The sequence below is a fragment of the Mustela nigripes genome, unplaced genomic scaffold (genome assembly GCF_022355385.1).
Source record: "Mustela nigripes isolate SB6536 unplaced genomic scaffold, MUSNIG.SB6536 HiC_scaffold_75, whole genome shotgun sequence".
In the NCBI taxonomy this organism is placed as follows: domain Eukaryota; kingdom Metazoa; phylum Chordata; class Mammalia; order Carnivora; family Mustelidae; genus Mustela; species Mustela nigripes.
This window is the reverse complement of record NW_026739490.1, coordinates 480,571-505,043: the sequence shown is the minus strand read 5'-3', so window position 1 is coordinate 505,043 and position 24,473 is coordinate 480,571. Positions and strand designations below refer to the sequence as shown.

The 24,473-nt window shown below is 40.3% G+C and overlaps 1 protein-coding gene across 1 annotated transcript in view; it reads left to right on the top strand.

Annotated features, from left to right (window-relative positions):
* Nucleotides 1-24,473, top strand: part of LOC132008163 (1-phosphatidylinositol 4,5-bisphosphate phosphodiesterase beta-1-like) — a gene marked incomplete at its 3' end in the record, with an annotated part of 505,747 nt that overhangs the window by 8,542 nt on the left and 472,732 nt on the right. Inside the window, exon 2 of the mRNA XM_059386583.1 lies at nucleotides 8,935-9,012. Within this exon, the coding sequence (XP_059242566.1) occupies nucleotides 8,935-9,012 (78 nt within the window). The remainder of the gene's footprint in view (nucleotides 1-8,934; nucleotides 9,013-24,473) is intronic.

Here is a 24,473-nt window from a genome sequence, read left to right as displayed (position 1 = left end):
GCTGTCCTCAAGGGTCAGTGCTGTGGTGTTCTGGGGTCGTTCGGGGATGCCCAGCCTGACTCCTGGATCACCAGTCCTTGTGATTTTGTCAAATGCTTAATAGCCTGTAATTAAATCCTTTTATATTCATAATTTCCAGAGAGATTTCCGTTTTCTTCACTAAGCCCTGCCTGATAGGCCTTTTATGGTTCTAGGACTTCATGATTTTCAGTCCTTAGGTGCGTCACCATGTCCGTCACAGAAGTGATATTTCTGTGTCTAGCAAGACTCATCATATGTGCTTCTCCATGTTTTTCTCTTCTCAACATCCTTGCAAAATGTTGTCTTTGGTGGTTTCCCATTAAGATGGGGCCTGTGGCTTCTTATGGAAATTGTTGATCTTGGAAACTTTGGTCGGCTTGAAGGAAATGTAGATGATGACCTTAAGTAGGACACAGAGTGGCTTGAATTCGAGGTAGTGTCAGTCGAGAGGCCAGATCTAGATTACCGGTGCAGGAGGGTGGATACAAGGAGATGGACAGACCTGGTCTGTGTTTTAATTGGGCCAAGGCACCTAGAGGACTACAGCTTTATGTTATTTACCTTCTTTCTTTCCCTAGGACAGAGCATAGCCTTGACACTGGGTAGGTGCTGAGGAAATGTCTGTGGAATGAAGGAAGTGTCTGGTGTGTGTCTCCAGTGGGTTCACACTGGGGAGGCCGACCTGGATGGTGGTAGGCTATTCTGAAGTGACCTTCATGACACACTGCCCGTGGCGTCAGTTGGAAAGCCCTACCTGACATCCTTCCATTCTATCTGAAATCTCCCGGGGTCCCAAGGGACTCTGTGGCTTTTTTAGATAGGGTTTCTGGATGAGAGTTGGAGAAGCAAAATGTTTATTGTCAATACAGAACTGACAGCTCTTACAGAACTGATTTCCTGTAAGGTATAAATATGGCTTAAGGTTGAGGGTGTATTCAATTGTAATTTAATGTTGGTTGAAAATTATGATGCTCCATGTATTTGCGTCTCATATTCTGAATATTAACAGGGGCTTCTGTTTTCTGAAAAAGATGCTCACACAACTATCCCGGTATTGCTGTGAAAATTACCCTTAAAGAAATTCTGACACGTTGGGAGTGACAGAACAAAAGACTGATGGTTGTGAAAACATTCCCTTTATTATGCTAATATCCACAAAGACTTCCTTCCTTCCCCACTCCTCATTTAATTACTGGGGCCACCCCCATCTTACCTCTGGGCCCTGGGAAAAGCATACCTCTCTGGGTTCTGGATCCTGTGTTTCCTGGTTTCTCTGGATCCTGACTTTATTATTTCCTCCCCTTTGATAGTTTCTGTGAAAAATTTCCCTCCTGCAAAACTCCTCCAAGAACATACCAATATGCCTTTTGGTCATTAAAATCCCAAGGTAGAATTCAGCACCATGTTCTCCAGCTTTCCTCCTGTACTTACTGCCCCCTTCATCATTTTCCTGCCATGACCGAAGTGTTGTTTATACCCACCATCCCCCTTTCCTGACATCCCAGCCACTCCTCAATCTTCCAAAGCCTTGTTCTGCCCTTATCATTGCTTTGAGATTTTCTCTTGCCATGGTTCCTGGCAACCTGCTGGGCATCAAACCCAACCCATCCTTACCAGAACCTATCTTTGCTGCCTTGCCTCTTTTCCTGTTGTAGCTTTCTGTCCAGCCAGGCAGTATTCATAATGACAGGATGTGCTGATGCTTCTTTTACAGTAGACATTTTTAGTCTACTAAACCACTAAACATTTTTAGCGGGGTGGAGTTGTGATTATAAATGGTTTGGTCCCTGCCCTCAGGGAGTTTGTATTCTCTTGGAGGAGATAAATGCCAAAGAAATAGGAATAGAATTGTTTCATTGTAGCAGTGTAAGTGCTACAGAGAAAGGTACCCAAGTACATGTGAGGGGGCACCTGGGTGGCTCAGTGGGTTAAGCCTCTGCCCTCGGCTCAGGTCACGATCTCAGGGTCCTGAGATTGAGACTTGCATCGGGCTATCTGCTTGGCAGGGAGCCTGCTTCCTCCTGTCTCTCTGCCTGCCTCTCTGCCTACTTGTGATCTCTCTTTCTCTCTCTCTATCCAATAAATAAATAAAATCTTAAAAAAAAAAAAAAAGAAGAAGTAGTAGTACATGTGAGGATAAGAAATGTGGAAGGGTCCCCTGGAGGCGGTCTATTTATGGAAAGACCTGGGTTGTAAGTGGGACTGAGTCAGGCCATCAAGAGGAGGGGGCAGTGTGTCAGGCCAATGGAATAGCACACGGGGGCATTCCAAGGATCAAAGGATGGAAGTCCTTTGAAGGACAGAGCAGAATAAGCAGGTGGGGAGCTTGTGGTTCAGTAATGCTGCCAGGATGGCCAGCGGCCTGCGGAGGCCACTGCAAGGTTTTATCATAACGTCGATGGGGAACCATTAAAGCCCTGTTCCGAACTCAGTGCTATTGACATTTGGGATTAGGTAATTCTCTGTTGTAAGGGGCTGGCCTGTGCATGGTGTATGTTTTGGACCCTCCCTGGCCTCTACCCACTAGATGTCAGTAGCAAAAGCCCCAGTGTGACAAACCAAGTTATCTCTGGACATTGCAAAGTTGCCCCAGTTCAGAACCACTGATGAAATGAAACCACTGATTTAAATCTTAACTGATTTTAAAAAGTCCTGGGCTAATGCATGTGTGCACACACACACACACACACACACACACACACACAAGGCCAGTAAACATTTGAGAAGTTGTTCGACATTATTAGTCATAGTGATGAGGGAGCAGGAGGCTGGCTGAGGACAAAGCAGGAGCTGGCGCCTTGCACCCCCTCTTCACCCGCTCCCCTCCATAAGTGTAGCATCCCTCAGGCAGCCCTGACTGCCATAAACAATAAGCAAATAGTTAACTTGCAGAGCTCACAATCCTGCTAGACAGGAGTCTCCCTTGGCTTACAAATGTCCTAAATCTCACTAACAAAGACGATTGATAGCAGGATTGTGACACCCCACCAAAAAGTCTCCCAACTATCTTCATGTTAATGGCTGGTCTAAAGGCAACATTGATCCAGCCGCAAGGGCAAGGCCTCCGGCAGGCCTGGAACGTCCTGGCACCTTGTAGGCCCTCTTTAGCATATGAAAACTCCTCTGAAACCTCCCTTCCCCTCACCTTCCCCCAACCACAGGGTATATAACATGCCTACCCTCACAACCCAGGGCAGCAGCATCTCCGCCTGCCCACGGGCCCTGTCTCCGCGCTCCAATAAATCACCTTTTGCACCAAAGACGTCTTAAGAATTCTTTCTTTAGTCGTCGGCTCCGAACCTCCTCACCCCACTGAACCTGACTTAGGTTCTGGGACTTCATCAATAGGGAAATGCAAACTCAAACCACAGTGAGATGCCCCTTTCTATCCGTGAGAGCTCTATCTTACTAAAATGGTCCCTTACCTCAGCTGATGCCCCCCTAGACCACAGCACCTTGGAGGACTGGGAATCTGGGCTCTTGTTTGAATCTGGACTACAACGTCTGAAGTAACCTGTGTGGTATCTGAGGAAATATGTTGCCAACTTTTTTGGAACATTGTATTGTGTTAAGAGAGATTTTTATACCTGCCGATAAAATGCAAATATTGAAATGGGGCTTCTTGCCACTTTTTTGCATCTTCTCTTCTGGACCTGGTCCAGACCTCCTCTGCTTTTCTTTGTTTGGGGGGGGACATTTCAGACTGGATAGACCTGTGGAAGGAAATTCCCATCAATGCTGATGCATGTAGAAGTCTGACATTACTGGCCCTAAGCCAATACCATAGCATCCTTTACTGTTTTATTTTTATTTTTTGTGGGCATAGTTAGGGCTGCATTGCCCTTGTTTGATGCGAACACATCTGCTTTTCTGTGTGACCCTTAGAATTCTTTTCCACCCTCTACACCGCTGTTTTTCCCGCAGTGTATGTATTTGCCATCTTTGGCTCTCCTTTTCCCTGACGCAGGTCTTGGGCAGTCCCTCTGGAACATTGTTATCTTTCCTTGTTGACTCTATAATAGTGATTAATTTTAGAAGTACATGTTTTTATTCATATGTGTTCTCTTGTAACAGCATAAAAACATAGAATCACTGTGGAGTTGGGATTGTGGTCAACGAGGGCCCGTAGTTTCTGATAATGGGACTCGGGGTCTGTGGGTGAAGTTTAGGGGGATTTCTCTGCATGATTTTGCTAGAGCTGCCGTTACAAAGTTCCACAGACTGGGGGGTTTAAACAACAGAAATTGATTTTCTCACAGTTTTGGAGGCTAGAAATCTGAGATCAAGGTGTGGCAGAGCTGGTTCCTTCCTTTTGGGCCCTGAGGGAAGCATCTGTTCAGGCCAATGGACTAGACTGGGGGTTGGCCGACTTTTCCCTGTGTTGCCACTTTGTCTTCTGTTTCTGTGTCCAAATTTCCTCTTCTGTAAGGACGCCAGCCTCATTGGATTTGGGCCCACCCTTGTGACCTCCTTTTAATGTAATCACCTGTGTACAGACTCTGAAGATGGTGACATTTATTTTGAGGAACTGGGGTTAGGATTTCAACATATAAATTTTTTGTGGGGGGCACAATTCAGCCCACCGCATACCTCTACCTGGCAGAGTATTTGGCTCAAGGGATGGCAGCGTACTGGCTCTATTCAGATATTTGAAGAATTGACGCTTAGAGAAGCAACCAGATTTGTTTTGTGCTACTTAGATGTTAAAACTGGATGATAACTGCGTAAATGGAAAAAACCTGGAACTGGCTAGATGGGATTATTTGACCAAGTTTGTTTTGTAAAAAACATTTCCCTACGAATGAGAAACCTGGTTTCTCCAAAAGTTTTAGAGCTGCGTTACCCAATAGAAATACACTGTAAGCCACTTAGGAAATTTAACATTTTCTAGGAGCCATATTAAAAAAGGTAAAAAGAAACAGGTAGAACAGAGTTTATTTAACCCAATATGTTTATATCAATATATAATCAATAATTATTAATGAGGTATTTTATATTCCTGCTTTCATTCCTTGTCTTTGAAATAGTACAGCACATCTCAGTTGAACTAGTCACATTGTAAGGGTTCAGTGAGTCCATCATGGACATGCAAACACAGAGTATGGATTCTCAACTGGTGCCAAATCACCTCCAAAATAACTGAAAAATGGTCTTGAGGGACAAAAAAATATCTTTTTTAATTTTGTATAAAGACATACATACGACACATAAATAGATAAGAGCATCTGTGATATTAAAATTTCATTAAGGTAGAAAAACAGATGTCTAAAAGGGCTTCTTAGTGGGGCAATAATGAAAGAAAAACAAGTTGCAAAGCAGCAAGTTCTTATATTATTATATTAGTCTCACTGTGGATCTGTTGATGAGCTAGGGATGCGAGTAAAATAGTTTCTATCAAATAAAGAGAAGTAAATGGAAATTTACTGTGCATTACCCACTATTACATAAGACAGGTATGTTTACTGGTGTTCTCTTTTCAAGGCAGATGTTTATTGGGAAAAAACCAAAACAAAACCTTATAACCTGCAATAAGCAAGTTAAAACTGGATTCTTAGCGGCACAGTTTTGTCTGCATTCTGAGCTCATCGGTTCTCCTTGGGACTTCATATCACTGTGTTCCTGACCCAAAGCTTTGCCCATTGTATGCCTGTCTGAGTTGATCTCAAAGTGTGTGGTTCCTGGACCAGCGGCACCGATGGCAGCAGCACTGAGGGCTTACTAGAAATGCATGTTTTTGGAATGCCTGCCTGGTTCAGTCATTTAAGCCTCTGCCTTCAGCTCAGGTCATGATCCAGGGCTCCTGGGATCGAGTCCTGCAGGGGCCTCCTTGCTCAGCAGGAATCTGCTTTTCCTGCTGTTCTCTAAGCCTGTTCTCTCTCTCTCTCTCTCTCTGAAAAATAAATAAATAAATAAATAAAATAGGGGGGGGGAAGGAAAGAAAGAAAGAAATGCACGTTTTCAGGCTCTACCTGTAATCTACTGAATGAGAAATGATGGGGAAGGGGCCCAGGAATCTGTTTTAGCAAATCCTTTTAGTAAATCTGATGCACCCGGAAATTTGAAAACCACTGTCTTATTAAATGGAATCCATGTCTTATGGGTACTGATGGAGAGAAATAAAAAAAAAATAGACCTTTGGAGAGTTGTCTCCATTTTTCTGCAGTAAAATGCGGCAAGAGTTATAGTCTCTTTGCAGTTGCCTTGGAAATGAAGGATGACCATATATTTCAAACTTCAAACTGGAGCATATGTTCTGACAATTAAGAATACTTGTGATCTGGGTTGAGTGGCTACTTTGGTACGGAGAGAATATAGACACTTGCAGCTATGTGGGAGGTGGGAAAAAAGCAGGTGGAATTGAAAATGGATATTCATGTATTTCTGGGTCAAGTCCTGCCTTGGATGGCAAGACTGCCAGGTTCCAGCTGATCTTGGAATGTTAGAGGTGATTATGGAGGAAGCAGACAGGTAGCTGATATAAATGATCATTTAGCAGAAGGACCGTGGCTGGAAGAGTGGGGTCAAGAAAATATTGAACAAAGGAGCTCTAATCTTGAAGGAGGAGAAGGAAAAAGATAGAAATAGCAGTACCAGAAGCAAGTGAGGCAGACTAGTACAGTGTTCTAAAATATAAATTTGAGTAGGTTTACCTTGTTGAGTTTAAATATTTCATTGTCTGGGATCCTTGCAGTGAATTGTCACCAAGAGCCAGATTAGAATCTTGTCAGATGCTCTTGTGAGACACTCTGATAAGAAAAGGAACTGACCTGGAACAATACGTTAAAAACTACAGGTTAATTCCAGATTCACCGGAAGTGGGGATGAGGGCTATGTGCGGCTTGTCTCAAAGTTTCATTTTGCCCGACTCTAGAGGATGAGAGGTGATAAAGCAGACCTGAAAATACTGCTGTGATTTATTGCAAATATTGCTGTTACCTTTTATGTCCATAATCTCATAGAAGCAACTTAAACTATTTTAAAAATTGTTCTTTCATTATCATATTAAATTTGTTTTCAAATGCCTTTTTTTTTAACATTTAGAAGTGATTTTGAAATCTTAAAATTCCAGCTGAATTTCCAAGCAACAACACAATCCTTGTAAAAGAGAGTTTGCAAACTGCACATTAAGAATACATCTTAAGTATATCAGGATAAAACAGGATGGCAGTGCCTCAAAAACTTAAAACAGGACTATCCAATGATCTGGCTATTTCATTGCTGGGTATAAAACAGCTGAAGACAGGGATTCAGATATTTGTGAAGCTGTGTTCATAGCAGCATTCTTCGCAACAGCCAAAGGGTGGAAACTACCCAAATGTCCATTGACAGATGGGTAGATATGTGCATACAATAGAATATTATTCAGCCTTACAAAGGAAGGAAATTCTGACACCTGCTAGCTACAACACGGATGACCCCTTGAACACATGATGCCAGTCACAAAATCAACCAGTCACAAAAGAATAAATATTGTATGATTCTACTTGTATGAGGTACCTAGATGAGTCAAATTCATAGAGACAGGAAGTAGGTGGAGATTGTGAGGGCATTGCCGGAGGAGGGAATGGGGAGTTTGTGTTTAATGAGTGTGGGATTCCAGTTGGGAAGATGAAAAAGTTCTGGAAATGGATGTGGCAATGGCTGCACAGCAGTGTGAATATACCTAATGCCACTGAACTTTATCCTTACAAATGCTGAGTTCTGTATGGTATGAACCATGATAATAAAAAAAGGCCATGATAAATTTTCATTTACTATTTTAATAGTTTTAAGCATAATCCACTAATAAATAATTTTATGAGCCAAGCGTTTCATCCAAGTACTTTACCCAAATTATCCTCTTTAGTTCTCACGGAGACCCTCTGAGGTAGATATTATTATTTTGTTTTTTGTTTTTTGTTTTCAGTTGTAGTTGTGTAAACTCAGCCCACTCATTGGGGACAGTCATCCCCATCAGAACCTAGCTTTATGATAAGACTCACCATGTAGACTAAAACCATTGCTATGTTCCTCCCATCGGGAAAACAATCCTCTGTTCCCACAATTATTTCTGCAAGTTCTAATTTTCATTATAAGTCTTTTTGATCAGGTAGAGAATGTGCCATATCCTATATGTGTATGAAAACCCTGAAATTAACTGGTGATTTACATCCCTTTTAAAAGTGTAATTCCTGCAAAAGCCCAAGTATTTCAGAATAAAAATCCATATCCAGTGACATGTGTTTTCTTGTGCAGATGGTATGCCTTTCTGAAAATTGCCAAAAGAAAAGAACACATATTTTAGAAATGTTTAATATTATAATTACAGTGCATGCTGTTTTGCTTTATAATGTGCATGCTTTAAACTCCAAAGACTATTTGCTTGTGATGTTTTATTTTATCTTATGAAATTTAAATTTGCAACAATTTAGTGTATATCTTTGGGAAAATGTAGACCATGGGCTTATTTACTGTTACCTTGGAAACAGCAATGCCCAGAGTATGTTTACTCTCCTTAGTACAATTAAAGATCATTTTATAGCACAAATGTAATTTAAAATGTTACCTTCAAGCACGGGTTTTAATTAATTTTACATATATAAAATAGGTAATGGTGTTTAATCTTAAAAATATTTGGAAAAGTAGATATCGCTTTTTAATTGAAAACATGTCAATTTGTCATAATAAATATATGCATCGCTGGGCTTTTTCTTTACAAGTAATGCACAGATATTCTAATTACTAGTAAAGAAGCTTAGTTACATAATTAATAATGCTGTGAAGTTAGGATTCCTTGTCTATTTTTTTGAAACTTTTACTAATCCTTGGCGACCTTGGAGAAACCCTTAACAATTACTACTTGTTAAACAGCGCCTGGATAGGACTTTCTACAGTGATATATGTTAATATTCATGTTTTTTTCTTAATTTCTAGGACTCTGCTATTGTCACTCCAATTATTTTGAGGACTGACCCTCAGGGATTTTTCTTTTACTGGACCGATCAAAACAAGGTAAAAAATGAGATATGTCTTCCTTACATTTTCCAATTGGTTGCTGATTGCCAAGTGTTTAAGTTACCTACAAGTATATCCTTGTACCTACAAGTCACCTTAAGTATATCCATTTCATGGTTGACACTTTGTAATTTACTTTAAGATTCTACTTAGAATCCCTAAGGTGGACATGTCTTAGGATTTTCCAAGGACTAGTCTGAAGTATTAGATATGCTAAATCCTAGATCAATTGTTATTTTTTCAGGACAAGAACATGGACATGTGAATGACATTTTGTTGTAGAAGAAAATTAGCCAGCATTAGGGACTTAAGTCCCCCCTCCAGGTTGGTTCATCAAGAATAAAGAAAAATGATAAGAAAATTACTTTTGATCCAAATGACTATGAGTTTGGCTTTCCTTTTCTCTTCCTTCTCCCCTTGGCTGCTTATTAAAGAGTTCTTCCAGCCTCGGGAGGAATTGGGTCATGATCATTTGTTCACATTAGAAAATTTAAGAATATGATCCTTTTAGTTCATACCTTCAGTTTTTCAGGATTTGTTTTTTTCATTTGAGCTTCCTGTCTACCACATCATGAATTTAGGATCTCATTAACTATGAAACCAATTGAGATGAATTTAGGATCTCATTTACTATGAAACCAAATGAGATGATTCCATCTTGAATTCTTAAAAAGTAGAATGTCTGCAAATTTCAAGATTTATTTGGAATTTAATAGGCAGAAAAAAAATTCATAGAAAGTAGTTATTCAAGAGAAAATGAATGCCATGGTTCTGTACCTGAACCCATGAGGCTATAGAACGCAGAATATTTTTGACCTTATAAATTCTATTATTTGGAGATATGGGTAAGTTTTATTGATTGTGCTAAATACATATGGAAACCAATAAAATACCTGGTATCACCTTGTGAAGGACTGTTAGTCTTTTCACATCCCTGAGTTAGGTCTCTATAGCCAAAGTTATTGGAATTTGTCAGTCTTCCCTTCTGCCTTGAGGACAACCTCGACTTAACCTGTGAGTAGTGGTATGGAACTAACCTTTTGCAATGACATGTTTGGGGTCAAGGTGGAGCCTGGGGGAAACCCCCAGGGTAGTGGACAGTGCTGTCTGGCTCCCTGAGCCAGTCCTGGACATGCCTGTTTACATTCATCCAAAAGGTGAATTTTAGCCTTTTAGCCTTGAAGTTAATTTCTAAATATGGGTACACTGGAATCATCTCTGGCCATAGATGCAGGCAGGGCTACACCGTAGACTCCAAGCTAATGTAAAAAAAAAATGTATTTGAGTAAGATTTCCTACTTAATGTTCATGTTTATTACTGGGTGTGTTAATCACTTTGGCTTTGACATTCTGTTTGGTTTCCTGCTGTTATGTATAAAACAATGGCTTGAAAGAGTTGTTTCCCCCCCTCCTAAAGGCTATTTTTAGAACTGTTGAAGCTATATTCATGAAAGATATATTTATAATGCTTAGGGCATTTTTAGAGGTTGGGTATTTGTACAAGAGACTAAACTGTCAGTTTGATTTTTCAGCTTGTAAATCAAGCTTCTATAAAAGCAAGAGAAGGTATTTTGGGGTTTTTTAATAATTCATGGCAACTCAGTTAAGCTCTCTTCTAAGGCTAATCATAAATATTTCTTTGCTTAAGAAAGAAAAAGGGTTTAGGACAGAAGGTTCTTTGATGCATCTCTATTGTTCTGTGAACCCAGGAATTTGACTTAGGCCTGTTTTCAGGTGTAGGAAAATTTCTTTCAATTTTTTGCAACAACCATTTTCTCTTGGTTGTGATGCTGTTTATGACCAACTGAAACAAATAATGTGGCAGCAATTCCTTTTATCTCTTTATTACTTTCCCTCTCATGGATATTAATCTTACAGTTCTGCCAAGAGATGGTAAATTTCATTTCTCACTTTTTAAATACCTAAGTTATCCCTCAGTCATATATCAGAGTTAGGAGGTTTATTTTCTAGTCAATGATCATATATCAGTATACAAAAGATGAGAGGATTTAAGAAAAAAAAATTAAACTTTTCATGCTTCTAAGTTTGTTATTTTCTTCTGGCTTTAAGCCTGGTCTTGGAGCAAGAAAGAGTGATACATCCACTTCTAGGAGATGGACGGGTATAAGTGATATATTAGAAGATGATGCTCTCAATGAGGATGGCAAGCCAAGCTTTTAGTCCATGTTTTTGCATAAGATCATCGATGATACCTGGCCGTGTGTTACTTAGAGGCCCATTTTCTTTAAAATATTTTTTTCTAGCAATGACTCTTAGTGATGTGAATCTTTCCCATGTATTATAGAGACCGTGTCTCAGAGGGAAAACAATAAACTTTAAAGCTTATTCATCGACTTTATGCACTGTGTTTTCTGTGGATTTGGAAGCTTGCGTTGGTATTTACGATAAGGGGCTTCTCAGCCACTTTTGGGCTTCTCCCCACCTTGTTTTTCCTTTGCCGTGAAACCTGTGCCCGAGCAACACCTGGTCTGCTCAGAGGTGAGCTGAGTGGCTTTAAGAAGCTCTTAGTAAAGAAGCTCTTGTAATGAGATCTTTCTTTTTATAGCTGTGGAGGAAAATGTTCACATTTTACACAATGTCTCAGCCATGTCTTCTCTCCTGTAGAGGCTATATGATACTCCATGATGCATCACACCATTGTATAGGTGATGCTATAGTCCCCCATTTCACCCTTTATGGACAGTGACATGCTCCCTTCCTCTAACTCCCGCTTCGATTTTTTCATCACAGAAATGATAGGTGGCAAAGAAGACAGGGAGCAAAGGAGATAGATTTAGGAATTAAAATCTGGAAATAGTAGAAAGTAATTTTTAGGTAGCAAACATGTGCTTTGGTGAAACATTGAAAGACTATTTGGGGCTGGTGGAAGCAGATACATATGAACATGATCTTAAGGGATAAATGTTCATACTTTGTACCAGCTCTGAACTTATTTTAATCACTTTCTTCTTTACTGTTGGCTCTGTACATCTTAGTGACTATAAGTAGCAACAAGAAGTTTCCGAATAGGACTGTTTTGAGCACGGGGGTTTTTCTTATGTCAGTGTATAGTATGGGAAGAGGATGAGCTTTTTTTGTGATTGTGGGTGGGAAGGGGCGCCTGCACAGCCAGAGTATTTAAGAGGTTGCCAACATGAGGCTATGCCTTTTTGTTGGTCCCATACTGGGACCGGGAACAAACACAGGAAGTGTTAGCCACAAAAATCATTTAAGTACTAGAGGAATCTGCCTCACAAGTTTGGAGGAGAAGCCAAAAAGAAAAAAAGAAGTCAATGTTAAAGAGCTATTACAAACCTATCCTCCTAGAAGATGAAACAAAGTAGACCTTTGCCTTGCAACTTGATTTCCTGCTTCTGTGCCAAGATTGGTGTAAAAATAAAACTAGCTACTACTAGTTGGGATCCAAGACTTCCAGTGCAGCTCAGTGGGCTCCTCCTTGTATCTTTAGAAGAGGAGCTTGGGGGGAGATGGAAGGGGAGCACATAATTACATTAAATTGAAAAGAAATAGGAGGAAGAATAGACATTTCTAAGTGAAGGACTCCTGATACTTTTTTTTAAATTACAGATTTTAATTATCTTTAACTTTATGAATAATACACAAATACGATCTTTGTGTTAAGAGAGTGAAGCAGTATAAATGTCCTTATGCCCTTTCCATCTCTGACCCCAGTCTTAGTCTTCTGACTAGAAGTCAACCGCCACTATCAGCTTCGTGATACCTTTCCAGATATCCTCTGAAGGAATTTTACATGAGTAACTATGGAAATGTTTATGATTGTTTGTACCCTAAATACCATCATATTATTTTTACTGTTCCATGAACCTGTGTTTTACTTTATAATGTGTCTTAGAGAACTTTTCATGTAAGTACCTGCATATTTACCTCATAGTTTTAAATCCATATCCCATCGACTGTATTACTAAATTTTATTTAGTGATAATCTCTCATTGACGGACTGTTTGGCCTTTGTTTCTAGTTTGGGGCTATAGAAAACAATCCTGCAGTATACAGAAATAGTTAGCCCGTGTCTCCCACTCTGGGTATTTGGGTCAGGGGTTCCCTGAAGTAACTTCTCGAAACTACAATTGCTGATTGAAGGCTATACATATCCTAAATTTTAGTGAATAGTTGCATCACTTTATAACCCTGCTAGTCTTGTGCGACAGGAACTGTTTCCTCAGGCCCCACCAACACTATTAAGAAACATTTTATTTTTGCCAATCTGATGCAACGGTTGTATCTCTTTGTTTTAATTTGCCAGTGTCTAACTTGCTGGTAAGCTGTGCGTATTTTTATACATTTATGGACTGTTCCTGTTTCCTGTTACATAAATCTTGTATCCCTTGCCTTATATTGAGAGTTTTCTATGTATTCTAGATGTTAATCCTTTAGCTGTTATAGATGTTGCAAATACTTTCTTCCTGTTTGTGGTTTGTCTTTGAATTTCTCAATTTTTAACTTAGGCATGGCAAAAGATGACTTGCCATTTTCAATTTTGACATATTCACATTTTTGTTTGTTTGTTTGTTTTTGCTTTCCTTAAGGACTGTCTTATTCCTCATCCTTATGGCCATCATTATTATTAATTTAAGTTTCTAATCTTATTCTGTTCAAGCTGCTATCACAAGATACCACAGACCGGGTAGCTTATTCAGGACAGGAATTTATTTCTACAGTTCTGGAGGCTGGAGTCCAAGGTCAGGGCTCTCTTCCAAGTTGCAGACTTCTCCTTGTATCTTCACATGGAAGGGACTGGAGAGATCTCTGGAGCCTCTTTTTAAAAGCACTAATTGCATCCTTGAGGACCCTGCTCTCAAGACCTAAGCACCGCCTAAAGACCCCACCTTCTAATCCCATCTTTGGGCATTAGGGTTTCAGCGTATGAATTTGGGTCAGGGGCTGGGGAGGACACAAGCATCTGGACCATAGCTATCATGTAATGGGTTTTGAGGACTAATGTGAGGTGGGGCTCTAAATTTAATTTCTTTTTAAGTGAGTAGCCCTATGTGTTGGTGGTTCCCTGTCCCTTCTGGTTGGAACCACACTCTTTCTCCTGTGGTTTTCTTGTAGTTCAGGAGGTGGGAGGTGGGAGGTGGGAGGTGGGAGCTGAGGTGTCGGGGTTGATCTGAGTTGATGGTCCTATTGTGTTCCAGGTACTCACCCCTTCACCACCACTTCGGCCCATAGATCTGCTCCTATGTTTTAATGCCTATGATCTTCAGGGATGTCATTTCCCACTTCATTTTTTCCCTTTTTATCTAATGCTTTTCATACTTTCTGATGTAATAAGTACAACTCCCTTTCTGTTTACCCATAACCCTAGTTCGTAGACATAAATTTGTACCTGCATATTGAGTCATTTTGAGGGACTTAGGACAGGAGGAATGGACTCTACCATCTGCCTCATCTGCCGTTTTCTTCTGGTCTGTGATTTGCATGAGACACCATTTGGATCCTTGTACAGAGCAATGATTAAGTTTCTATTAATGACAAGTATAGACTGTCTTCTCTTATGGTAATTTTAAATTTCCATAAGGAGTTCAAAAGAAAGTTTAAAAATTAAATATTTACATAAGCCTCAATGATGTTTTTTTTCAGCATGAGTGTCCAGGGTTCACAGATATTCTAAATGATGAATCATAGATCTCCACAAGAAACTCTAGGAATATCCTATTAAAAACTTAGTCTGGCCTTCATAAAGAACTGCCAGGCACCACATAGTACAATAACCATCATTTAGCAATGGTGGTTCTTCTTTGGGGCACACTGGTATATTCCAGACAATTTTGACCTTTCTTGTGTATGGTAAGTGGGATATGAGTCTATTGAGTACAATAATGTGGTTATAAACTTAAAAAAGATGAACTCTGTTCATTTTTATTCCGTAACTTTCCCCAGAGTCTGAAACAATAACTGAAATTACCTCAGAAAACAGCAAAATGCATGTGAGGATTGCGTTCTGAGGGCTGGGATCATTCTTTGGCCTGGAGCAGTATACCAGTCATTACTAACTAACCAGCATCATCTAGTGACTGAATCTTTTCCTTCACTTTCTCTGAATGCCTTCACCATTATTTATTTATTTATTTATTTATTTATTTTTTAAGATTTTTAAAATTTTTTTATTTTTATTTATTTGACAGACAGAGATCACAAGTAGGCAGAGAGGCAGGCAGAGAGAGAGAGAGGGAAGCAGGGAGCCTGATGCGGGACTCGATCCCAGGACCCTGAGATCATGACCTGAGCCGAAGGCAGTGGCTTAACCCACTGAGCCACCCAGGTGCCCGGGCTTCACCATTATTGAAGAAACTGATAGTTCGATGCAGCATGAAGTCTGTACCCAAGTCCTTACTACTCCATATGGCCCAGGTTGACTCCTAGTGGCCAGCACTTGCATTCTTTCGCTGTTTCTGGTCCCTAGAGCTCACTTTGGCACCCTGGAAGACCCTGGGAATTAACACCCACTCTAACCCAAGGAGTTTGATAGGTAAATATCTCTGTTCTCTCACTTCTTGGGTGGGATAACTCAAAGGTGCAAGCTTTATGTTTTTCTTCCCAGCATTCTTTGGTGGGATTAATCCCATTTATCTACAGGGGTGACTGGCACGCAAACACACCGTTATGTCCTTCCTTCTTTTCCTTTCTCAGTTCCTCACTCCTGATGTGTCCTGGAACCACCTCTAAAATAAGCTAATTTTACTAGAATCCGTCTCTAGGAACTGCTTAATATAGATGCTTAATGCTTGATGTCTTAATATAGATGCCCCCTAATTAAGGGCATTAAGAGGATTTCTTAGTAAGAGGCACTGGAATCTATTAGATGAATACTTTTGTTTTAAGCCAAGCAGTTTTCTTAAAACAGCCATAATTTGGGAGCCTGCAAGCTGGTTAAGAAAACCAACTCTGGAGTTAGACAGATCTGGGTTTGAGCTTTTGCTCAACCTTATGAAATGAATGACCTTGGCTGAAATTTCTTTACAATCTAAGCCTGGGATTTGTTCATCTGCAAGATGGGGTATTACTTTTTAAGGTTGTTGTTAAGTGTATTATGTGAAGGGAGTAACACAATGCCTGGCACTTTGTAAACTTTCAATCCTCTGTGGGTTGTTTTTTTTTAATTCAATTTTTAAAATTTAATTTTAGTTTTAAAAATTTCAGCTTTATGGGGGTATATTGATTAGTTAATAATTTACTGACAAATAAAATTGTAGGATATTTAAAGCATACATCGTGGAGATTTAATATACATATACATTGCGAAAGAGTCCTTGTGGAATTAATTAACACATCCATCACCTCATGGATTTATTTTTTTGTTTGTGTGAAAACATTTAAGTTCTACTTTCAGGAAATTTCAATTATACATGACAGTGTTTTCAACTGTAGTTACCATGTTTTACATTAGATCCTCAGACCTTATTAATCTTCTAGCTGAAAGGTAGCTCTTTCATCAGCCTCTCCTTATTTCCTCTACCCCACCCCCACCCCAGGCCCTAGCATCCACTTTTGTAGTGTTTCTGTGAGTTCAGAGTTTGACTTATTTATTTATTGATTTTTTAAGATAACCACGTGTAAGTGATACCATGCAGTGTTTGTCTTTCCATAGCTTATATCACTTGGCATAACACCCTCAAGGTTATGTGTGGTAGCTTTTTATTATTGGCATATAATAAACCCTAGTTTCTGACTAAATAATTAGTGTCTCTAAGTAATTATTAGAGACCACAAATGTGCTGTTTTGAAGGCCAGGTGATCATCTGTTTATGTGTATTTTTAAATATATCTGTTTTGTTTTTTCTTTCTCCTTCAAGGTAATAGTGACTCGTGTTCTGTTTAGACAGAGCTGTGGTCTTTTGATCTAAAGCATTGAAACTTAGGTCTGTTTGGGCACACAAGATGTTTATTTATATATTTCATAATGTTTTGGGAACAGAGCCATGGAAGGCAAAAGAAGGGATTTATTGTTTAGAAGGATTTTCCTCTGAGGATAACTCATTAATAAATACTCCATCATAGGTGAAAGTTTCTTGGACCCTCGGGAATCTGAAGCATCTTATGGAATAAACTTTAAGATGATTTAAAACCCTTGGATAAGAGGAAAAGGTATTATTCACAAGAAGAATTGGACTCCACCATGGTTGTGTCATTTTTCCTAAGATAAATCATTTTAGGATTGTCCCAGCTATCCTGACATCAGGCAGCCCTTCTGCTTCTATGCTGGTCAGATCCTCAGAGAGTAGAGCTGTAGTGTTTTCAAGTGTAATTGAGATAGTCATTGGTTTGTTTGATTGCTGAGGAATGAACCTCTCCTCATCAAACCCACTTCTAGATTAAGCTCCACTTATTCTCAACACTACCTTCTTCTCACCGCCAGGAGCCCCAGAGTTTTTTCCTCAGTGAACTCTAGCTAGTATACGATAACCAAATGTGATGATTGCTTGGGTTATGTAGACACAACACAAGAAGAAATGTTATTATGATGGAACCTCTCACAAATTTTTCTTGGAGATTGTGTTTCGTGGATTTTTAGCACAATTTCTGACTGAAATGTCACCTCTTCAAATGTCTTTTGAAACCAGGGTGGTGATTATGAAACAGCGGCTTTGCGGTTTGTTGGGGGTTGTTTGTAAAGTAAAAGTGCATTGATACGATTTTCATGTCCCCCTTCACTGCACTTCATCATGCCAATAACCATGGCAATGCGTGTTCGAAGCTGCTGTGGTCAGAGTTGAGAAATACAAAACGCCCTGGCTTTAAATTCAAAAGAATTTACTCCTAATATAATTTAATTAAAAATTGTGCCTCAGTTTTATGAGTTGCTGTTATTTGGTTCTTTCCAGTCTTGCAAGGAAAAATTAAATTGTGTGCTTTCCCTGCAATGAGGCTATATATAATGGGATATTTGTACCTGTTGATACCAACATTAGTTTAAGGCACTAGATTGGAGGAATGTGTGGAAGAAATACATTTGGTATATTGTTCTTAATTTTACTTCCTGTTATGTGGAAAATGTGTTTGCCTTTGTTATGAATAGAATTTCCAGATACTTGTTTTGCTCTTTTGTTTGATTTACAGACGTTGTAGGTAGAGTGAGTGTTTTTGATTGTTCTCTGGTTCCTTCTCTTGCCAATCCAAGGTGGTTTGATCTTACCCATGGGGTCCTTGTTAAGCCTTTTCTGTACTGAATCAGCAAGACAAGTCTTCCCCCTTCCCCCTTCTGGTAAAATAAATTTAGATGGACAGTTGAGTCATTTAAGCACTTACCACAGTCAAAATAGACTAAAATAAGAATATTATTAGTTATTTCTCCTCCATTTTTTCCCTATCTTATCATCGTTTGTTTTGGTCAACTGATTTAAAAATGGAAAAACATGAACCTTGAGCAATCATTTTATTAGTAAGTTGGTGTTCAAATATAATAAATACATTTTTTAATATGCATGAATCCAATTTGCACGTACCTTTTAATTATCGTTCTTATCATGGCTACCATTGTCACCAATAATAGCAAACACGTCTGTGATATTTTCCACAAGCCACTGTTCCAATACACATATGCGTACACAGACACACTCATTTAATCTTTTCCAAAAGCCTATGACGATAGTGCTATTATTATACCCATATACAGGTACAGACATTGGCATGTACACAGAGATCAAGTAATGACCCCTGGTCATATGGTTGGCTACTAGGAGAGGCAGGATTAGAATCCAGGTAGTCTGGTTGTATGTCCTGGCTCTTAACCATTTGCTTTTTTTTTTTAACATTAAAAAAATTTTTTTATTTACTTATTTTACAGAGAGAGAGATCACAAGTAGACAGAGAAGCAGGCAGAGAGAGAGAGGGAATCAGGCTCCCTGCTGAGCAGAGAGCCTGATGCGGGACTCGATCCCAGGACCCTGAGATCATGACCTGAATCAAAGGCAGGGCTTAACCCACTGAGCCACCCAGGCACCCAATCATTTGCTTTTTAAAGGACCTGTTTAATGTGTAAAGTTAGTTTTTCTTATGAGATTTGTCTGAAGAGAAACCTCAGTAGGTTTACATTTGTGAGAAGAGGCCAACAGTCTGAGGTGATTCTCAAGTTGAGCTGCACATTGAGGTCACCGGGAGAGCTTCAAAAATGCTGATTCCTGGGCTGTACCCCACAGAGAAGCTGACTTCATTGTTCCGGGGTCTGGTCAGGCCATTGGACTTTCTCGGGGAAAGCTGTTCATTTGCTTCTAATGTGCAGCAAGGTGAACACTGACAGAAAGCAAGCTGACATCACAAATTAAGTCCGTAGACTTCCTGAGAGGATGTGCTCACTCTACCTTTCCTGTCCGTGGCCTAATTTCTATCAGAAGTAATACTCAGCTTGAGCACCCAGAGGCCCTACAAGATTTTGAATTACTTGTCTATGATTGAATAATATTCCCTATACTGTACTTAGGAAGGCAGGAAATTACTAGCATTTTTTAGAGAGATTCACAGTATCCAAGATTGAATAAAAAAGATGTTTTTTTACATTCTGTTGATTAAAATTCATTTTATTTTACATTCTCCAAATGTTCCAGGTATGAGCTATTTGTTTTATCCTTACCATGTCCTAAGCATTGAAGCCCCATTTGTTCATGTTTTTCTTGACCCTCTATTGGACCAAGTTGCTGTTTTAATTCTATATTCAATTAAATTCCACTCCACTCTACTCCACTCGAGTAAGCAAAGTTGGTTGTAAGAATGATTTTATGTACTTATTGTCATTTTATAACTTAAATTTCTATTATGGGTACAGAAGCAGATATCATCTTGTTAAATTATAACATCCTGTCGTTTCTTATTAATTTGTAGGACTCTTCCTCTATTGACACATAACCCCACCAGGGAAACCAGAGAGAGCCAGATCATATGCAGGTGTGACAGGAAGCGTGTGATTTAATCACCTCTACATAATGCGTTTGAGAGTGGTAACCTTCATGTGTCTCCCAGTAGAATTTGTGGCTTTCAATTCTATCTTCTACAGGGAACATGGATTGTGATGAGAATGATTCTGCATGAGATTTTTCTTTGGCATGTGCAAAACTCCCCACTTACTTAGGCACCGTGGTCTGGAAATTGTACTGTGGCATGGCAAACTGCACCTGTTTGAAGTGAATGCCTCCATGAAAAGTTTTATGGGGCAGAACTAGTTGCTATGCTAAGAAACTAACAACTGTGCTGGTATACATAATGGATTCTATTTTTAGATGAACATTTGTTCCTATAGCATGGCATCATTATGCAAGAGGGCGGCAGTTTCAGCACCGTATTGTGAATATTGAATTATCAGAATACCAGAGTGGAGGCCACTTTGGACTATGTTGTGAATCTTCCATATATTTTAGCCCTGGACATATTTCATTATTATAGGGAGAAAAGACAAAAAGAAAAACAAAAACAACCAAACAAAATAAAAACAAGTGAAATACTAAAGCAAATTCAGGTTTCTGGTGTTTGTAGGTTGAGTTCTTCCAGCAGCTGACCCGAAGGCAAGGATTCGAGTTCAAGTGGTTTATCTGGAAGGTGACACCCCAAAAGGGGCAGGCAAAGTAAGGCAATATAAAGGGTGAATTATCAGATAGTTTCTACTCTGGGTGTGGGAAGGTCCATGCCACTGAGGAACTCTGGGAGACAGTGCAGAACATACCTTAGAATTATCCCAGTTGAGGTGCTGGGGAACTGTGGGATTTATCCACCAATTTCCACCTATCAGTAACTATAGGCCTCTCTCCTCTGGGCTCTTAAGACCTTAACATTTCTGCCAAACCCTCTTGATGGCCAAGAGGGCTTCAGAACAGTGGGACCCTGGCTTCAAGAAAGCCCTCAGACGTACCTGTGGTTGGAAACTGTCGCTTGGCATGTGTCAGAACACATGGGCATCTCCAGCAGCAACTACTCTGAAGGCTTTAATTTTCAGCGGGTCAGACTTTATAAATCTCTACCACAGGGTGAAAACTGCAGGTTAAACCCATTCATGATCTTGTTTGGTTTGCATAAGTCATTAAAAGTATAAACCCGAGAAGCCAACATTGAAACATCTGGAGAGTTCCTATACAAATCTGGATTTCTTATCTGAAGGCATGGCGGGCATCGTTGGCTGATGCACCCCCATGGCCACACACTTGGCTGGAGCAGAGTGGTGATTGCCTGCTTTAGACACAGTGCGTGGTATCCATTCAGTCGCAGGCCCCACCAGGCCAGACTGCTTTGTTTATATTACCCCTTAGGTTCTTTGGGTCTTTTGAGTGTGAAATAGAAGACCTCTATGGTCACATTCTTTCTCAGAAGCTGCAATAAGCCATTGATTACAAAGCTTCATGTGGAATGAAGTTAATTCTGTCACAGTCGGCCTATTGGAGTGCTGTCGCGTGAAGACAGAATTCTACAGTGGAAAGATGGCTGAAGGTCAGCATACCCAGCCCCTGCTCAGAACTGCCATAATGAAAGAAACTGATGCTTTAAGCCCATTTCTTCTCTGTGAAATATGGATCTGAAATGCGCAAGCCTTCAGGTCACTCTCAGCTTTAAAAGGCCATTATTTGAAAGTGACTTTCACGTGGCATTGTCCTAGGTAAGATTTATAAATACAACTCCTCGGCAAAGGATCTCACTTGAATTGGGCCATTAATCTCTGGTAAATAAAAATGGTGGGCTCCGGAACACCAGGCATGATGACTTCCCTTTGTGGAATGAATGGGATTCACTTCACCCCCAGCTCAAGGCAGCGTGGGCACTGGGGTTAACCAATCAGTGTACTCCACCCTTCCCTCGCTGCAGAGCTGTACTGTCCCACACAGGAGCCTCTAGAAACATAGTGCTTTTTACATTTAAATTTTGATGAATTAGAATAAAATGAAAAAGCGGTTTCTCAGCCGACTTGAGCCACATTTTGAGTGTTTAATGGCTATTTGTAAGCCCGCTAGAGAACGTTTCCATCATTGCAGAAAGTTCTATTGGAGGTCACTGCACAGGGACTGGCTCCAGAATGGTCTATTCAGAACCCATCCAAAGTAAGGGGAGGTTTCCTTGAACTTATGGAAAAAGAACTGTTCTCTCTTTTGCTGGATCATGTGTTGCAAGGATATTGGATGAACCTGAATTTGTTATTTTATTCTCATGAATAAAGATACTGGGGTAGTTTGGTTAACACGTTCGGAGCCTAAAGGGTAAGCTGACCCTGCAGGGGACAAGCTAGTGAAGAACCAAATCCTTTTGATGTCATCTGAGATGCCGGATCAGCCACTGAGTGTATCAAGCCCTTCATTGTCTAAGCCCAGTTTAAGACGGCTTATTGTCTTTTTGCAGTCAACACTGTCAACTGATACATTGATCATTCATTTTTTTTTTTTTTAAAGGAAGGAAGGACTCATGTATCTAGGATCCAACTGCATCTGGCTCATAAACATGAAAGAGAACAAAAAGGAGAGAAAGAACTTGTGAATTTTCTATACCCCCTGTGTCTCCAATTCCCTACGTAGGACATTGTTAGTTATCTTGTATGTTTTTCTAAGTTGGGGTTTTGCTATCAGGGATTATTTTAATGGCTTCTAGCCATCATTAGGGGAGACTATGTTTTGAGAAACAGGGAAGAATTAAAAATTTGTGCAGAAAATGGAAGTTTGTGACAACTCTGTGGATTAGCCCAATAGTCTCATTGGTACTGGGAGGATTTTGAGGGAAGGAAAGTAGAACTTATTGATAATTGTTGTGTTGTAGACATCATGCCAACATATCGTATGGTGACTGTCTTATTAATGAGTCGATTGATTTTCCTCATTTTGCATTCGGGAAACTGAGGCATTAGCTAGAATGGCTCTTTCTTGGAAGGCTGTCTCTAAAACTTCCAGTCTAGAATGGACCTCCTTCTTCTGTGCTCCTAGAATTCCTTATGTTTTCCTTCATGTGAACCCTTTTAATGCTGTGTTAATTTTGTCTGACTCATTTTACTTGCCCACTAGAAGATGGAGTCTTTGAATTCAAGGACTTTAATCTGATTTTTCTAGTACACTGCTGGTATATAATACTTGCTCCATTATTGTTGGTCAAATGAAAGATTTAGACATGTGGTGCCACACATCTAAGGTTGTATGCCACTAAGTGGTGGATCCCAGGTCTGTCAGGCTCCAGAGCTAATGATCTGTCCTGCTGTTCCTCATTCACTAGAACCTTCTCCTTGTTCCAGTCTCTAGCTGCCTCCCTCCTGGTAGTTTATGTGACCTCTTATCTCCAGGAGGAGAGAGATTGCCCTGGAGGACATCTCTACCTCCATGATGCCTCCATCCCCAGATGGGGATGAGAGCTTGGTCTTCAGCTCTGTCTTTCCCTCTGTTTCCCTCCTCCCCTCCCAGGCCATCCCTCCCTCCCTGGCCCTGGACCCTGATTTCTCAATGATTTGACACTAACATTTATCCCTTCTCTTTCTTGTGTTGTCAGTATTTCCCTTTCACTAGGTCTAGACAATCAATATTAAACACGACAGGCCTCTCCCCTCTTCAAAGAAAATTGTATGCCCTCTCTTGACCCTAACTGACTGCTTTCCCTTCTTTTTCCTTTTCATTCACAGAGAACATCTTTAAAGACTTTACCGTACTCTCTGCCGCTGTTCTCTGTCCTCACCTCTCCCTGGCTCCTCAGTCCATATCAGCCTGAATTCTGTCCCCATCACTCCTCCAGACTTTTTTCTGAAGCCACCCATGACCTTCATATTGTGAAGCCAGTGGCCATTTTAGCTCCCTTTGTGCTTGATCTTTTATTAGATTTTAGATTCTGATTGCCCCATTTTCTTGACTTCTTTGCTCGTGGATTTTCCCCACCTCCCTGACCACTCAGTTTCCTTTGCTGATTCTGACTCCGCAGTCCTCCACTCACTGGACTGTCATCCCCACATACAGCTTCATTTACGCCCGCACACAGTGGCCCCGTTTTACCGCACGATCCAACACCCAGTCCCCAAGATACCCCAAACCCCATTCTAGGACTGGCTTCATTCTCTTCCTCCCTGCACCCCTGACCTGGTCCTGCTGCCTTATGAAATGCACCCCCCCTTCACAGGGTTGCATAGTCTGAACCCCTGAAGTCTTTCTTTCTTTCTTTCTTTTTTTTTTTTTTTTTAAGATTTTATTTATTTATTTGACAGAGAGAGACCACAAGTAGACAGAGAAGCAGGCAGGCAGAGAGAGAGAGGGAAGCAGGCTCCCTGCTGAGCAGAGAGCCTGATGCGGGACTCGATCCCAGGACTCTGAGATCATGACCTGAGCCGAAGGCAGTGGCTTAACCCACTGAGCCACCCAGGTGCCCCTCTGAAGTCTTTCTTAACACCTCCTCCACCTTCCCTTCAAGCTCTCGGCTCCTTGCTTTCCTTACTCCAGCCACAATAACCCCACTGGCCTTCCTCCATTTCCTCAGACACAGCA